This window comes from Monodelphis domestica, chromosome 5 (genome assembly GCF_027887165.1).
Source record: "Monodelphis domestica isolate mMonDom1 chromosome 5, mMonDom1.pri, whole genome shotgun sequence".
Classification (NCBI taxonomy): Eukaryota; Metazoa; Chordata; class Mammalia; order Didelphimorphia; family Didelphidae; genus Monodelphis; species Monodelphis domestica.
In genome coordinates, this window is record NC_077231.1 from 4,900,913 (window position 1) to 4,918,888 (window position 17,976).

The 17,976-nt window shown below is 53.1% G+C and overlaps 1 protein-coding gene across 6 annotated transcripts in view; it reads left to right on the plus strand.

Moving 5' to 3' along the window:
* The first annotated feature begins 11,855 nt into the window (after positions 1-11,855).
* SCUBE1 (signal peptide, CUB domain and EGF like domain containing 1) overlaps positions 11,856-17,976 on the plus strand; it is a 221,620-nt gene continuing 215,499 nt past the window's right edge. For 3 of the 6 annotated variants that reach the window (XM_007502786.3, XM_056797495.1, XM_007502790.3), the window contains exons 1-2: positions 11,857-12,211; positions 17,630-17,752. In XM_007502786.3, coding sequence (XP_007502848.1) covers positions 12,124-12,211; positions 17,630-17,752 — 211 coding nt within the window. In that variant the 5' untranslated portion in view covers positions 11,857-12,123. Of the gene's footprint in view, positions 12,212-17,629; positions 17,753-17,976 lie in introns of all 6 variants that reach the window. The other 3 variants (XM_007502787.3, XM_016425590.2, XM_007502788.3) reach the window with 2 other exon arrangements.

The window sequence follows — 17,976 nt, forward strand, 5'->3', positions numbered from 1 at the left end:
CAGGGCATTCTAGGTTCAAATCTGGCTTCAGACACTTCCTAGCTGTGTGACCCTGGGCAAGTCACTTCACCCCCATTGCCTAGCCTTTGTTGCTCTTCTCTCTTGGAGCCAATACACAGTATTGATTCTAAAATGGAAATGAAGGTTTCTTAAATAATAAAGAAACAATAGCCTAATTTTGCCTCTCTTCATGCTTTCCCCATTGTCCCCAATTCTGCTGTTAGGACAAAACGGAAGCCGTCTGATCCTCCTGAATGAGAGCTTTCAGAGGCGGCCATCATGGAAATCTTCTGTTGTCTAGGCTAATCTTTTATCTCCTTTTCTGGCAGGTTCTGCACAGGAATTTGTGCTCCAAAGAACAGTCTTTGGCTGCCATGTTTCTTCACATTACTGTTAGGAAAGAGATCAAGTATTTAGTGACTGAGGTCATTCAAGAGGCTCTTTGAACTCACTGCTGTAATGGCTATTTTCTGCTGGTTGAGTTTCTCGAAGAAATGGTGATACAGTCCAGGTTTATACTTCTGTCTACTGCCCACTTTGGCCATCGACAGCTTTTGCAAACAGTTGGAGCTGCCTTAATTGGATGGGGCGTCTCCTCCTCTTTATAGCTGCATCTAATTTTATATGTGTTTGGCCTGTTCCAACTCCCTGTGAGATCACTCTATGCCTTTTAGAGTGTCCAGCACGTAGCGGACAGTTGAAGAGTTGCTTACCAATTAATGGCAAAAGAGCTGATTGTGGAATGGTCAGCCATTTCTCACCTCTTAGAGATTTAGGCAATTTAATCTCTTAATGCAACTGTCACATGTCACATGCTCACAACGTCCAGTATCTTCCTCTCATCTTGTAGAATATATCTGGCTAGGAAATAAAAGGCCAATCAGTGGAAGGAGGCAGGTCTGCAACACACAGTAGTAAATTATAACAGTAATCTTGTACTTGATAAATGTAAAGATTTAAACTTTGGGGATAAGAATTCACTGTTGGGTAAAAAATCCTGGGAAAACGGGAAAGCAGGAGGTATAGACCAATATCTTACACCATTTACCAAGCTAAAGTAAAAGTGTATACATGACCTAGATGTAAAAAGAGCGAGCATAAGTAAATTGGAAGAACATGAAACATATTACTGATCAGATTTAGGAATAGGAGACAAATTTATGAATAAACAAGAGAGAGCATTGGGCGATACAAAATGGATGATTTTGATTGCACTAAATTAAAAAGGGTTTGTACAAACAAAACCAATATAATCAAAGTTAGAAGGAAAGCAGAAAATTGGGAGGAAATTCTATAGACAGGTTAGTTTTTAGATACAGGTCTCACATCTCAAATACATGGAGGAGTTTGTCAGTTTATTAGAATATGGTCATTTGCCACTTGATAAATGGTCAAAGGCTATGAACAGTCAGTTTTTAAAAGAAGAAATCAAAACTATATATGGATATCTGAAAAATGCTCCAAATCATTATCAATGAGAGAAATGCAAATTCAAACAACTTTGAAATGCCATCTCACACCTATCAGATGAACTAAAATGATAGCAAGGGAAACAACAAATGTTGAGGAAAAAGCACGCTGATACATTGTTGATGGAGCCATTTTGGAGAGCAATCCGGAATTATGCCCGAAGAGTTAGAAAACTCTGTATACCTTTTGACCCAGCAATACCACTCTCAGGTCTGTCTCCCAAAGTGATTGGGGGGGGGAGGGGAAAGCCTAAATGCTCTAAAATATTTATAGCAGCTCTCTTTGTGGTATCAAAGAACTGGAAACTGAGGGGAAGTCCATCAACTGGGACATGACTGAATAACTTGTGATATGTGGTTGTGAGGGAATGCTATTATGCCGTAGGAAATGATGGGCACGCTGATTTTAGAAAAATGTGGAAAGATTTGTGTGAAATTGCATTGAGTAATGGCAATACTGTTTGAAGAATACAAGGCTAAGCCATTCTGAGCATTGTGAATATTCAAATCAACCGGGAAGGTCCTGTAAAGGAAGAGGCTAGCCACCTCCAGAGAAAGAATGGCTATATGGACGTTTCACATATACATTTGTGTCAAATGTTGGCTTTCTCTAGTGTGGGGTTGGGAGGGAAGGAGGGAGACAACTTGGAACTCAGAATAGAACAAAAATAATAAAGAAAACTAAAAAGACAAGACAACACCCCAATATAAGCTTTCTGAGTCATCTTCAAGCCTTTTGCCACTTTCATTTCTTAATCCCAAGCTATATTTCCCCAGCATTGGTTGTTGTTGTTGCTTGCCAACCTCTCCTGTGTAGTCTTCAAGTCTAGTTCATAAATCTCCCCTCTGTGGACCTGCACAGACTAGGACACAGGGCCATGGGGGGGGGGGTCTTTAATTTATTTATCTAATCTTGCTTACCCAGACAGCTCAGTCAGAATATCAAGAACTTCCAAAACTAATTCAGGCCTAGGTGTCCAGCTGCCCTATCTGCTAACAGATCTAGGAGGCAAAGAACAGCACCTAAACAGCAAAGCTTTCATAGAGACAGAAAAATATATATTGAAGTAATAAATAAAAAGTCTCCCGCTACATTTCCAAGAGAAGATGGGGTCCTTCCACTTTTCCTGACCCTTCAAGTAGCTTGGGACTTGGAGTTCCTCCAGACTCACAATTCTGGGAGAGAAGGATGAACTCTCTCCCCATAGCTAGAAAGAACTCCTAGAAGGTCCCAGGGATGACAAGTTCAGTGAAGAGCTGAGTGTATGTCTTGAGTGTTCTTTCTCCTTTCCATCTATGCACCCAGTTGTAACATACCTTGGCTCTTCATTGTGCCATATCCATGCAGATCTCCAGAGCATGCTGGGTTTGGAGTCAGAGGACCTGACTTCAAGACATACTTCTGACCCATACCACTTGTGTGACCTTAGGCTTTCTGAGCTTTAATTCACTCATTTGTAAAATAAAAGAGCTGGACCAACTGAAGGTCCTTCCGACTCTAGACCTCAGTGTGATCCTAGGGCTGTGTTGGCAGACCTATGACACATCTGCCTGAGGACATTTCTCCCATGACCTGCCCCTCTGCCCAGTGGCCCAATGGAAGCACTTCCTCCCTCCCCAGTCTGAGATAATGTGGGGGTGGAGTAGGGATCACATTTAGCATGAAGGTTGCAGTTTGGGCACTTGGTCTCTAAAAAGTTCACCATCACTGTTCTAGGGCAACTCATACTTCTCCATTCAACAAGGATAAACTTCCTGGAAATTTGACTGAGAGAAGACCAATATTTTCTTTACTCTTGGTGGGAAAAGATCTTCTTATTTTTTCATTGAGATGAGGTCAAGAATTTGGCCCTTTTCAGTCTTGGCAGGAAACATTCATTCTAGGTTCAAGGAGTCTGTCTATCTGTCTTCTCTCTCTCTCTCTCTCTCTCTCTCTCTCTCTCTCTCTCTCTCTCTCTCTCTCTCTCTCTCTCTCTCTCTCCCACAAAAAACAAAGGGTAGGATGGAAGAGAGAAATCATTTGTAATCTGTCCTTGAGTCTCAAGATACCAATGACTGGATGAGGACCAAAGATGAAGAGTGAGCTCAGTAAGCTCTGCCCCCCCCCCCCTTGCCTCTAGGAACAACTACAAACTCCTTGGTTTGATATTTTAAACCCTCCACCATTCAGCTCCAGGGCACTTCCTCAGCCTTCACTTACATGACTTCCCTTCCTCCATGCTATGATCTAGAGAGATTGATCTTGCTGGTCCTCACATGCAACATCCAACTACCAGCCCCATACCCCTGCACAGGTTTTGCCTTGGATCTAAAAGGAACTTCCTCCTGACCTCTATCTCTTCCAATTGCAGCCTTCCTTCAAAGCTCAGTCCCGGCATCACCTCTTATTTGAGGGCTTCCTAAACTGAGCAGGTTTAGATTTTGTACATGCTCCTGGCTCTAAGTTGGCTCCCTTCTTAGAAGGGAAGCTCCTCCAGGGCAGGGAATCTCTTAACTTTGGTCTTTCTTCCTCCAGCACCTGGGACAGCGCCTGGCACACAGAAGGTGTTTAATAGCTATTTGTTGGGTGACTGATGTGGATTTGGCTTGGAGGCTGTTCCTGAGGTTTGGGGCAGCAGGGCTTGGCATCTGAGCTGGAGCTATCTTCATCACACTTACCACGAGCACTTCCAGGCAAGATGAACAGGCAGCTTGTGAAATTGTGAGGAAACCATCTCCACCAGCTCCTGTTGAAGGAGATCCTAGCAGCCATGCTTCCATGAACCTTCAGCTTTGGGTTGCCCTTATTGGGAAAATGTCCAAGGACTACAAGACCCATAGGAGCACAGATCTCGTAGGAAGGGGTTCAAGGGCACCTAATCCAACTCCTCATTTTACAGAGAGGACAACTGCGTTTCAGAAAGGGGAAGGGACTTGAACCCAAATCATCCAAATCCCTCTCCAGTACTCTTTGCCCAACAAGCATTCATCCAGTGCCCGCTCTGTGCCAGGATTTGTGCTAGGCACTGGGGCTTCAAAGGCCCAAATGAGACTCCTTTCTGGAGTGGTTCAACTTTCTCAGCCATTATTTGCTGGCTGCTGGACAAGGCCCTGGTGTTTAGAGTGCCAATAGCTGAGGGAATATTTGAGGGGCTTCACTACCCCTTCTTCCTCCATTGCTCCAGAGGCCGGAGGGGCCTGCCAGGATGCAGGGCAGATACAGGCTGAATCCAGGCCTTTCTCTTTCCAGCTCCACAGGTCCCGCCAGGCTTTGGGGTCTGGGATCAGGAGCACCTTGACCCTATGAGGAAGCAGCCAAGGAGAGTTTGGGAAGAGGCCCACATGACTCTTGATTAAACTCATTGCTTTTTCTACTTTTTCTCTTGGGAGAAGCTACAGTGGTTAGGATTCTTTGTCCCATTGCTGTGACTTTGGTGGTGTAGACAATTGCCAGGGAGGGAAACCTCTCTTCTAACTCTTTCTGACAATTCTCCTGCTTCTTTCTGTTTTAGAGAGGGGCCTAAAGTGAGGGGGGTAGCCCACCATGTTCCGTCCCCCACCAGTGAAGCCTGAACCATATCAAAATGTCTTCTTCTGTGATTTGAAAAGATTTCTATTTTTTTAAAACCCTCCCCTTCTGTCTTGGAGTCAATACTGTGTATTGGCTCCAAGGCAGAAGAGTGGTAAGGGCTAGGCAATGGGGGGTTAAGTGACTTGCCCAGGGTCACACAGCTGGGAAGTGTCTGAGGTCACATTTGAACCTAGGACCTCCCGTCTCTAGGCCTGGCTCTCCATCCACTGAGCTACCCAGCTGCCCCCTGAAAAGATTTTTATTTTAAAAGAAATCTATAAATATGCATGGTTTTCTAAGTCACCACCTTGAGGAGGTTCTTTTGGAGTTTGACAGCCCTAGTCTAGAACACGAAAATGTTGAGGGACTTGTCCAAGGTCACATAACCGGTATCATTAGATTTGGCTCTCAAAGGTCTATTTTCTGTCCACTATAGCGTGCTGCTTCTGTTCCTGATGAAGACCCTGAGGGTCAGAGAGGTTCAATCGCTTGTCCAAGGGAACGCTGCTATGGATCAAAGGTAGGACTGGAGCCCAGATTATCCCTGCATGATAATATACTGCCTCCCAGTGCAATCATTAGTAAGTGCTCCATGTGACAGAGAAGGAAGCAAGAAGTTGGAGTTGTCCTAAGTGCAGGCATTGACTCCCACTGAAACAGATGCAAGTCAGCCTGCAATCAGTGAGCTCGTCTCCTCACCCTGCAGCGAGCCTAGAGATGGGCTTCTTCCCATGCTGCTTGGCTGGTCCCAAGGTGCCAAGCAGTTACTTCACCACCCGCCTCAGTGGCGTTATTATGGTCAAGGCCTGGGATTTGAAGTCAAAGGGCACAAGTTGAAATCCCTGCTTCAGCCCTTACTGCCTGGGTGACTTGGGGTCGCTTCTCTTCCTGGGCCTCAGTTTCCTGAATCATTCAATGGGGGAATTGAACTAGATGGTATCTGAGTCTCCTTCAGTTCTCCCTCAAAGCGCCAATGATTTTTCTGGCAGGCCAACAGCCACCACTGTGGAACCTTCTAGAACAAAGGGCTGCCCTTCCCTGCTCCCCTCAAACACACCTCCGAACCTTCGCATGAGCAAAAAGCTACTGATGATAAGAATGAGGATCAAGGTGGCCGAGGAATGTTGCTCTATGAACTCTACTGAAAAAGTGAAGACTTTATGCTCATCGTCTTTGTACTTATTGTCTTGTTTTTCTACGAAGCTCCAAGACTGACAAAGGATGCTGCCCTGTATTGCTATTGTCCCCATTTGACAGCCCAGCAAACTGAGGCTCAGAGAAACTGCTCTCCCCTGAGGGTTTCAGTGGGGGAGTGGTAAGACTGGGGACACTGTGACCTCAAGCAAGTCTAAGCTCTGGTTTCAAGTGAGCCCCGGCCTTCCAACTCTGTCCCCAGCGTCAGGAAGATGGCAAGAGAAGAATTTGTGTTCTCTCTGAAATACTTGCTATTTCCCCCAAGTACAATGTTAGAGCAGACATGGAGGCTCCCCCCGCCCCCCCCCCCGCCCCACTTCAATCCAGAAATCCAAGACCCAAAGCCAAAGACACAGTGGGAGGAGTCAAACGGGGCAGCCCAGAAGCCAGACTCTGGGGCAGCTATCTCTTTGTGGAACTCCTTCTCCTCCTCCAGAGAGCAGAACTCCTCACTAGGTGGAGCCCTAAGTCTCCAGGTGGGCACGACTGGTCTGATCTTCCACCTCCCCACTGGGAAAGCAGACAGAAAGGACCCCGGCGGAGACTGACATTGGAAGGAGAAAAGAGGTGCCCTTCCCAGCCTAACTGGAGCTTCAGGGCAGAGGATATCTGGATAGTTCCAGTAGAAAGCTACTGCCTCTAAAGTCAAAGGACCTGGGTTTGAATCTCACCTCTCTGCTCTTCACTCCTCATATTGCTTTGGCTAAGTCACAAGCTCCCTGGACCTCAACTTCCAAGTTAAGAAATTGGAATGTTGAACTAGGCAGCCGCCTGAGGCCAGTCTCAGTCTAGAATTCTCCAATACTAACATGGGGGTAGATTAGAAAGTTGGATCTGGAGTCTGGGGAGATCTGTGTTCAAATCTTAGCTCTAACCCGTCTAGCTGAGTGGTTCTAAGTAAGTCATTTCCCCTTTCTAGTCAGTCAGTTAGTCAATAGATATTTATTAAATGCCCATTAAGTGCCAGAACCTGTGCCCAGTGCTGGAGATGCAATATAAGGAAGACAGTCCCTGGAAAGGCCTTCCTTAACTTAAAGGAGCTTACAAGTGGGTATCTAAGTGGCATAGTGGTTAGGGCACTGGGCCTAGAGTCAGGAAGTCCCAAGTTCAAATTCAGCCTCAGACACCTACTGGACCCTAGGCAAGTCACTTAACCTTTGTTTGTCTCAGTTCCCTCATCTGTAAAATGGGGATAATAGCAGCACCTCCCTTGCAGGGTTGTTGGGAGGACCAAATGAGATAATAATTATAAAGCACTTAGCACTAATAGCACAAGATAAATGTTAGTTGTTGTTGTTGTCTAATGGGGGAACACACAAGTGGGGGTGGGGGAGGTAACCAGCATGGGGGCAGATGAAGAACTCCAAAGGAATGCAGCCAGATGAGAAATGAATCATTGCTGGCCTGGGTGTCCTCCTTAAATGGAGGTTCTGAGAAGAACTTTTGGCCTCACGACTCTGCCTTCCCATTTGAGGGGCAGAGGGCACTCGCTGATGAGGTGTGAGGCCCAGGACTGATGGGATCATGCAGGTTGATGAGCTTCTGGGGGGTGAGGGAGGGAAGTGATAGAGAAATCTGAAGTAGTGCAGCTGCATGGGGGAAAGGCCTCCATGTACCTTACATGGAAAATGGGGATAATGCAGTACACCCTTCACCAGGTTTCTGGGAGACTTAAGTGCTAAAGCCTTGGTTCCCTCATTAAGACAAATGAGAGGTAGGAAAAATTTCTGCCCAGTCAAGTTTCTTCTTTTCTCCTCCTCCTCCTCTCTTAGATTGGAACCTCCTTCCTCACCAGTTCTGTGGGCATATCACCTCTTGAGCCCCTGCCCAAGCCCTTCCTGGCCTGGCCTTCCTGATATCTTGGACCTCCTCTAACCTGTGAGTTCCCAGTAGGAAGGAGCCTTGTCTCATCTAAGCTTGATGCCACCCCAGCCTCAGAGCTCAGGGCTCTCTCTCTTCCCTGTGAGCATCTTTGGTGAATCTCAGAGATGAATGGCCTCTGCAGAGGTCTTGAAAATATGGAGCCTCCTGCCTTTAGGTTGGTGATGGCGAACCTTTTAGAGACCAAGTGCCTAAACAGCAACCCTCACTCTGCATGTGAGCCCCCCGCCTTACGCCAGACAGGGAGGGAAGAAGCGCTTCCCTTGGGCTGCTGGGCAGAGGAGGGGGGTGATGTGAGAAATGTCCTCAGGTGGGATGGGGAGGGGGAGGGGAGAATCCCCCTGTGGCACACACGCCATAGGTTCACCAACGCAGGTTCTTCCTCTCAACCATCCCCAGCCAGGTTCATCTTCCTCCCCAAGACCTTCCATACTTTTGTGTTTCCAGAATATTTAAAAGTTTCATGTTCATTATTTCATAAGGTCCCAACAACAACTCAAGAAGGTAGGCACTATTATTGCCTCCTCAGTCCTCATGTACAGATGAGGAATTAGGCTCCAGGTGAGGGGATCTGCCCCAAGGATTCCAACGCGGATCTGTCTATTCACTCTTGGCTTTCCCCCTCACACCACCTTGTAGTTCCCTGAGTAGTGGGTAAGCTCCCAGTGACCCAGGGGGCCCACCATGCTCTCTCCTTCTACACTAAAGGGATGCCATAGCCTGCTTGGCATGGGGTGCCATTCTTTATGTCCAGGAGCCAGCTCCCCAACACAAATGTCAGCTGTGTCTGATTCCTCTTCTTCATAACCATCATCACTGGCAATAACGAATCTTGGCTGAATGCCTACTGTGTGCAAGGGTATTTACATACATTGGGTAGACAGGCCACAGGCATAAAAGGATGGCAGTGCATGCCAAGCAGTCTGTAACGCCCCTCTAGAGTGCTGGGGTGCTCAGACAGGCGGGAGAGACCTTGGGGACTCTGCAATGGCTGTCTGAGTGTCATCAGCCCTCTGGGCTCATGTTCGACCACTGAAATCTATGATCATGAAAACAGCCATTGGCATTTCTACAATACTTGGAAGGTGGCAAAGCCTTGGCAGCCGAGTGAGGCAGTTACCCCACAGGCATCCTTATTGCCCTCTTTTTGGAGATGCGGGGAAATAGAGGCCCGAGAGAGAGGCTGGGGCTAGCTAAGAAGTCCCTGGGGCCCGAATTGGAACTCGGGTCTTCCTGACTCCTTTCTCCCTCAGGCAAAGCTGCTAGTTCACCGTTTGGTCAGGGCAGAAGGGCATTTTGTGGGCCACCAGTCAGAATTCCGACCTCAAGGAGCCTCGAGGGCGACCCTGCCGGCAGCCCCAGACTCGCTGGGTCGGAGGAGGGAGCCATCTGCAGAGCGTGTCAGCAGAGGGTCGGGCCGTGATGAATGATCCCAAGGAAGGAAAGCAATCGGATCAAAGGACATTGTTCCGAGCAGTCCCAGCATCCTGCCAGGGGCTCCGCCGCCGCCGCCCCGTCCAGTGTAACCTGAAGCAGAAGGCGGCTTGTTTTCTCCTGGGCATTTCAGGCCTCCGAAGGGCCCTGGAAGCACGGAGGCAACATGTGTGCGGGCGGGGGGAGACAATGAAGTGAAACCCGATCCTGCCCCCGGGCCCTCCCGGGTGTGGCGGAGAGGGGGCGGCCTTGCTTTGTTCTCCTTGGCCCCCCGCTCTCGAACCCTTCTCTTGGCGGCCGTAGCTTTTCTTTGGGATCTTGCTGGCCCTTCGAGCCGCTCCTCAAACGTCTCCGGAGCCTCAGGACTGCCGCATGGGCCCACCCAGGGGCGCTGTCTTGGCCAGGGTGACACAGCTAGCCCAGGCCCCGCGTTTTCTGGAGGGAGGGAAGGGACTGTCCCCCAGCCAGACAGGGCACCGCCCCCCCCTCGGGTGACCCCGGGATCGAGGTGAACAAGTCAGACGAGAGCAAGCGCCTGGCTTTGGCCAACTCCCCGGGTGCCCGCTCGGCCCCACTCTGGGAAGGAACCATCTCCCCCAAGCTGGGAGGGGCCGGGGAGGGGGGACTGTGCGAATGGAAGCGCCCCTCCCTCCCAGGTCCTCCGAACAGCGAGCCTGAAGCGGGCAGAAGAGAAAAGTCCTCCTTTAGTCTGAGCTTGGGAGGAAGAAGGGGGTGGGGTGGGGAAGCCTCAATGCTGGTTGCCAAGGAGACCTCGGGCTTACTGAACTTTCTCCCTTCAAAGCCTCCTGCTTTTCCTTTGAGGGAAGCCATTGATTTCCATCAAGGGGGCTCGGAAACTCCAAGCCAGGAGTTAGCGAGCTGAGCCACTCTGGAGGCATCGGGCCGGCGGGCCTCCAAGACCATTTCAGGGATGCAAAGAAACCCGGCTGCTTGTTCCTCCCCCCGCCGGCCCCCCCAGCTGGCCTGCTGAAAGAGGCCAGGTTTCTCTGGGGAGGTCACCTGTCTCAGGGCTGAAAGGGAAAAGAAGGCTTTGCTTCTGGCCAGCAGAGAAAAGTGTCCTGGCCTGGAGTCTGCAGAGAGCAGAGGAGGAAACTGAGGGCAGAAGGGGCTCGCCCAGGCGCCTGGCTTCCTGCACACTTGGTCTGGAGCCGCCCACAGGGCATGCTGAGAAGAAGACTGGGTTTGGGGCTCCCAATCCAAGCGCTGCCATTTGTTAGCCTCTCTGAACTCCCGTTTGTTTACTTGCTTGTAAGGAGCTCTAGACCTAAGCCTCTGCCCAGAGATGCCATTCACTAAGGGGAGCACAATCCAGCGGGATTAAATGAGCTATCTGGAAAGTGCTTAGACACTGTCTGGTATAGGGGAGGCCCCAAATGCCCCCTTCCCTCCCCACCTCGTTTTTGGTAGCCGTCTGAGAATAGAAAGGAGGGAGGAGCTTCGGGGAACCTAGAGCAGAGACTTAGCGGAAGGCCCTTCGAGATGGTCTTGTCCAACTTCCTCATTTTACAGCCAGGGAGCCCAAGCTTTCCAAAAATGGAAACTGGCTGGATGTTGGGGGGCCCTGAGAGAGCGGAAGCATCAGAAGGCCTCGGCCAGCCTCCATCGTGGTACTGAGCCCCAGCTCGAACCTCTGGGCAAGTGCAGTTTCCCTGTCCTCATTTTACCGAGAAAGAAGCTGAGAAGGGGAAGGCCTTGGAAACGGGCCTCTTTCCCCTAAACCCAAAGGCCAGCAGCGCAGCCCAGTTCCAAGGATTTTCTACTTCTGAGTTGATGCTCAGAGTGGAGAAACCCTACCAGATATTTGGAAAGAGTTGTGTGACCCTGGGCAAGTCTCTTCTCTCCAAGCCTCAAATCTCTTCCTCTTCCACTGGACGAGGGGATGGGGCCAGATCGTCCCCAGGGATCCCTTTCAGCTTGGATTTGCTTAGGTTCCAGCGGACTCCCAGCCTGCCCTGCCTCGTCATCAGAGGACCAGAACAGAGCCACATCCTGACCCCACTTCAGGTCCCTCTTCCAACCATCTCTCTCTCTCTCTCTCTCTCTCTCTCTCTCTCTCTCTCTCTCTCTCTCTCTCTCTCACGCGCGCGCGCGCGCGCGCACACACACACACACACACACACACACACACTCACCCCCCCTTCTCCCGACCCTACCTCTGTTCACATTCCCCCCCTCTCCAAATACGGTCCGCAGTCCGGCCCGGGATTGGCCCGCCTCCGGAGCGGTCCCGCCCCTCCTCGGGGGCCCTGGACGAATCAGCGGGAGGCTGTCAGGTCGTCAGCACCGCGGACTCCCCGCAGCCCCCGGAGGCGCCCAGTCCCTTATCAGAGATCCAGCGGGGCCGGGCGGGCGGCCGAGCAGCGGCGGCGGGAGCTGCAGCACCAGCAGCGGCGGCAACTGCGAGAGGCACAGCGAGCGCCAGCACCAGCACCAGCTCTAGCGCCGGCCGGGGAGCCGGGAGCCAGCCGGGGAGGGCGCGCGAGGCAGCTCCGCGGCCAGACTCCAGAGCGCCCGCCTGCCCGTCAGTCCGTGGGTCAGTCAATCCGCCCCGGCCGGGCCGAGCGTGGCCTCAGCATGGGGGCTGCAGCCCTGCCTTGGCACTGGTGCCTGCTTCTCGTCCTCGGCGCTCCGGGCCGCCTGACCAGAGCCACCGGGGCCCCAGGTAAGCGAGTCCGAAGCGGCCAGGGCGCAGCTCAGTCCTCGCTCGCTCCGCATCTCCGAACCCCTGGGAGGGGAGCGCGCTGGCTAGAGATCCCGGCCGGCCTCGGGGCGCCGGCTTCAACTTGCGGATTTGCCTTTTAAAGGGGGAGGCCCGAGGGGAGGCTGGGGGAGGGGCCCGGGACTGCCGGGGAAGAAAGATGCTTTGAGTTCTGCCAAAGTAACTTCTCTCTCCTCGGCGTGTGAAGGCAGGAAGGGGCTGCTGCTTGCTGCCTGCGGCCGGGGGCCCGGCCGAGCGGGGCGCCCGGGGCGGGGCCGCACCGAGGCTCTCCTTCCCCAGGCGGGCCGAGAACCGGGGACCCCGCACTGCACCCCGCTGCCTGTGTGTGTGTGTGTGTGTGTGTGTGTGTGCGTGTGCTACAGAGACACAGAAAGACAGAGAGAGAGAGGAGACGCGCAAGTTCTCTAGGCTCTCAGTCGCAGTGGACTGGCCAGGAGAGTATCAGCTTTGAGCTGTCGCTCCCGGGTCCCCGCGATCACTCCCTGCTCGCTACCTACTTTGCTCCGGCTGCCCCTTTCCCCATCTCAGCCCTCCGCGACGAGGTGCGTGGATGCCGAGGGGCTGGGACAGGCCCGCTTCAGCAGCTGCCTTCCGGATTTCGTTTAGCTATCGCTCTACTTTAGTTACCTCTCTCTGGGCTCTCGCTTCTCCTCTTTGCCTTTCTGTCTGTCTCTCGTTGTCCCCTGCTCTCTCTCCAGTACTCCGGCGGCATCGGGGGAGGGGCGAGAGAGCAATTCCTTACGGTATTTACCCTTTCTGAACAGCGCTTACCTAGCACAGTGAGAGAATTAGGCAGATCTTTTCCCTGTAACTGCGGGTGGGGACGCAGTGATTCAGTCCTATATTTAAGGGATCTGAGGTGTGACTTAGCTCGCTCGCTCCCTCTCTCCCTCCCTCTCGGTCTCTCTTCCTCCCTCCCTGTCTCCCTCTGTCTCTCCCTCCCTTCCTGTGTCTCTCTCTTCCTCTGTCTCTGTCTTCCTCTCTCTCCCTCCCTGTCTCCCTCCCTCTGTCTCGGTCTCTCTCTTTCTCTGTCTCCCCCTCTTTCCCTCCCTTTCTCCCTCTCTTTCTGTCTCCCTCCCTCCCTCTCTTTCTCTCCCTCCGTCTCCCTCTCTGTCTCTCCCTTTCTGTCTCCTTCTGTCTCTCCCTCCCTGTCTCTCTTTCTCTCCCTGTCTGTCTCCCTCCCTCTGTCTCCCTCTCTTTCTCTCCCTCTCTCCCCTCTTCCTCCCTCCGCCCCCCCCCCTTCCCTATAAGAGGGAAAGAGAGATTAAGTCCCAGGTTTGCTCCATCTGAGCCAGCTGTCTCTTTCCAAAGAGAGGAGCTGGTCATTGACCAACTCAGGCTGAATTGCTTTCTGTCCGTCTCCCCATCCCCCTTTTCCCTCCAGGCTCTCCCCAGAGCCTCCCTTCCCCATGCAGCCCTGCCGCCCTTTCCATAAAAAATCAGGAAATGCCCCCCTCCAGGAGCCCCAGTCTTCCATGCAATCGTCCCCAGGGCCGTACCCCGCATCTTATTTTCCTGCATACCCTCGTCTCTGCTTCCCTCACCTGGGATCCCGCCCCCCCGTCCCCCCCACACACACAGAGTGCACGGGGCAGCAGGAAACCCGGGGAGAAAGGAATCCGAGGTCTCGGAGTTAAGAGACGCCTTAGAGAACTGAGGCCGAACCCTTCACGCCTCCGGGCAGGAACTGACCCCAGACGGGGTCCCACCGGCCGCAGCCTCCGGACTAGAACTCCGGTGAGGAGGAGGAATGGCATCTAAGAGAAGAGGGTGAGGAGGAAGGAGAAGAACAATGAAAAAAGAGGGGAGAGGGAGAGTGGGTGGGGCAGCCCACTGGGAACCCCACATGGCTCTGGTCTCAGCCCTCCGCAGATCTTGAGTAGAAGAGTCCGAGCTGGCGGGCTAGAGGGAGGCAGCCCAGGGCTCAGCAGTGGTGACCCCCCCCCCCCTTTTGTCTGTCCTGTCCAGGTGCCGGCCCAGCATCTTTTCAGGAGAGATCCTGGAGAGTGTTTGGGGTTTCTGGTACCCGGGTGAGCCTTTCTCTTTCTGGAGAGGCGAGGTGCTAACTGAGCCGGCCTTCTGCCACGGGAGGGGCCCCTCCCGACCTGGCTAGCGCGCGCACACCGGCTAATGAAGCACGAAGTAGGGGTCTGGGTGTCAGGCGGGCTTCTCGCCCCCTCCTCCGCCCCCACCCGTCCCAGTCAAGCCCAGCACTCCCAAGATCGGCCCCATCCTCCGCCCGGTGCCCCCGCGCGTCTCTACAATGGTCCAGCCCAGACTTAGCCTGCCTGGGCTAATTGTCTCCTCCAGTTAGGGAATGCCGCCCTCACCTCGGTCCTTCCTTCCCTCCCTCCCTCCCTCCCAGAAGAGGCAGCCCGCCCGCCGCCGCCTTTCTGGGGGTCCCGGCCCCTCGCACCCCGCGGCAGCCCCGGGCTGGCTGGGGGCTCTCCTTTTCTGTCAGCCCCCGAAGCCCGGAGCGGCCCGAGAGCTCCTCTCTGTCTCTGGGCCGCCTGGCTCCCCCACCCCCTGCCTGGCTGGGGAGGGCTCCATTGAAGGCCGCCGCTTCCCGGGAAGGCTGACTTTTCCTTATTGACATTAGGGCTTTCTATCAATAGCTCCTTGCCTTGCCTCGGGGCCGGACGGGAGGGGGAGGTCGCGAGGGCTGGGCTCTCCGAGGCTCCCACGGTCTCAATCCCGGCCGGCCGGGGCAGCCCGTGACCCGACCCTCCCTCCTCCTCCCCAGCCCCCTCCCCGCAAGGGCCGGATTCCCCTGGCTTCCTTCTGGGCTCTCTGCTCAGACTCCAGCCCAGTGTTTGCCGGAGAGGGGGAAGCTCGCTCCTGCTCTGGGGTCTGTCTGCCCCCCCTCCCCCAGCGAATCCTCCGGGAGGCCGAGGCCCCCGCACTGGCGGAGATGGGAAGGCGCTTCCAGGTCACCTCATTTAACCCCTTCGGCTCCCTGGATAAAGAAATCAAAGTCCAGCGGGAGGCAGGGGCTCGCCAGCACTCCAGGCCCTTGGGGGGCGGGCGGGCGGGCCGGCGGGGGAGGGAGGAGGAAGCAGAGGACAGCCAGTGACTGGGGCTTCGAGGGGAGAAAGCCAGTAAGGGCAGTCTGGGATCAAAGGGCTTAGACTGGGCCAGAAAACAATGTCCTTCTCCCTCTCACCCAGTGAAAGGGGGATTTGTTACCCTCTTGGGGAGGCCACCTTGGGCACAAAGACCACGAAGTAGGGGGGGAAAGTGGTCTCATTGACTTTTGAATTCCAGGACCTGGATTCAAATCTTACCTCTGGTACTTCATCACTGTCTCTCACCTGCCAGGGCCTCAGTTTACTCATCTATAAAATAAGAGGATTGAATCTAAGGTCCCTCCAGCACTAAATCCTAGGATCCTTCTTCAAGCCTCAGTTTCCTTGTCTCTAAAATGGGAACAATAATCTTAGCATTTGGTCATAAGTTGTCATTGATGGTCTTCCAAAATTTGGTGACTGTGGCAGGAACACTAGAGTGTAGTCTAGAGCAGAGGGGTGCCAAATACCCCTGGCAATGGATGGATTTGCCTTAGGAAAGAACAAATCAGCACCATCGAGGTCAGATTGTGTTTCCACTGATTTGGCTAAACATTTCCCAGGGCATCTCAATCTGGTTGGGCCAACACAGAGGAGGGCCAGAGTTTGATCCTCTGAGAGGATGTTGCTCTTTTGGCATCTGAAGTTGGCAGCCTTCAGAGGACCACACATAGAAAGGGACAGGGTGCTTCTGAGGCTGCCAAGTCCAGTCCCTTCGCTTTACAAATGGGGAAATCAAGGCCGGGAGAGCCAACAAGCCTACAGCAGGTCTGGTCTGGCTCCTGGGCCATGATGCCACAGAGCAGGAAGGAAGGCTGCCTGGTTCAACCTTGGCTTTTGGCCCTTCCCCACCTTTCTGGTGGAAGGCACTCTCTCCTCTCCGTGGCCTCCTAGAATCCCTGGCTTCCTCCAGAACTCAGCGTGAGCATCACTCTTTGGAGCCCCCCCCCCCCCCCCCTGCCTAGTGCCTCTCCCCCAAATCACCTTGCAAAGCAGTTGTATATATCTGCATCCCAATCAAACGTAGGGACATCTGCTGGCCTTTGCTCCTGGCATGTTAGTGATTGCTCAAACCCAGACCTAACTGGGAACTCCCTCTATCAGACCCCTGACAGTCTTCATTTGAGCACCTCCAGTGATGAGGAGATCATTACCTCGCAAAGCAGACTGTTTTAATTTTTAAAAAACCCTCACCTTGCATCTTAGAATCTATACAGTGTTCTAAGGCAGAGAAGCCTCAAGGACTAGGCAATGGGAGTGCAGTGACTTGTCCAGGGTCTAGGAAGTATCTGAGGCCATACTTGAACCCAGGACCTCCTGCCTTTAGGTCTCACACCTCAATCCATTGAGCCACCCAGTTGTCTCCCACCTGCTTTAATGTCTGCCACCAAGGATTCTAGGTTTTCCTAATGGGCTTCGTAAACCCCCAGATCATCGGAAGCTCAAGCTATGAGAGCTCGCCAGCCATCTCACTGGGTGATGGAGCCCCATCAGAGTCCACACAAGGTGGTCGGGAGGCCTGGAAGCTCAGGACAAACACTTTGAATTTGGGGCCACCAATCTGGAGTTGGTCCTAGTGGGTGTGGAGAGGAAAGGAAGGATGGAGCCAACTGAAGGGTGCACCCTGGCATACAGTAGGGGGGAGCCCATTCTGAGTGTGCAGAGGGGAAAATGGGCCACTGGAGAGAGGAAAAGCTTTTCCCAGGATCCCATGGCTAGAAGGATAGGAGCCAGGACCTGAGCCCATGGCTCCCAGCTCCTGGCTCTGCCTCCCTACACTGCCTGGCCATTAGAGAACCCGGAATCCAGCAGACCAGAGTCTGGACCTGGAGGCGGGGCCAGGAGGGGATGGGCCAATTCCAGTTTTCACAACATGTTCAGAGGTAGCAGCCAGGCGGCTCTCCTTATGTACAGATGGGGAAACTGAGGTTCAGAACATAAAATGTAAATGTTGGCTTTGAGAGCTCTGGGATTCTAAGAGAGGAGAGCAGTTGATCCCTGGGACTTGTTTGGTAGGGAGGCAGAAGGGTGTGTGTGTGTGTGTGTGTGTGTGTGTGTGTGTGTGAGAGAGAGAGAGAGAGAGAGAGAGACAGACAGACAGACAGACAGACAGACAGACAGAGAGAGACAGACAAACAAAAAGACACAGAGGGGGAAGAAGAGAGCCAGAGCCAGACAGAGACAAAGGGAGAGCCTCCGAGAAGAGATGGAGAGATGGAGTCATGGGCATGAGCGCCTGGGGATGCTGTGGCTGGACTGAGCTTTGCCTTACCGTTGCCTGTACTCCTCTCTTCAGACACGGACGAGTGTGCGGAGGGGACTGACGACTGCCACATCGATGCAATCTGCCAGAACACCCCCAAAGCTTACAAGTGCCTCTGCAAGCCGGGCTACAAGGGAGAAGGCAGGCAGTGTGAAGGTAAGGGTGCCCTCCCAGTTCTCCTTGCCTCCCTCCCCACCCATCTGGTATGCTGAATTCTTGAAATGACTGATGCAGTGCCCCAGGCGAGTGCCCCCCTTGCCCCCAATGCCATTGACTGGCCAGCTATCTCTGCTGCTCCTGCTAATTGGGCTGTCTCAGAAACTGGAACCTCCTGACCCCTGGCAGAGCCTCTTCTCTGAAGTTCCCAGAGAGTGCCCGGG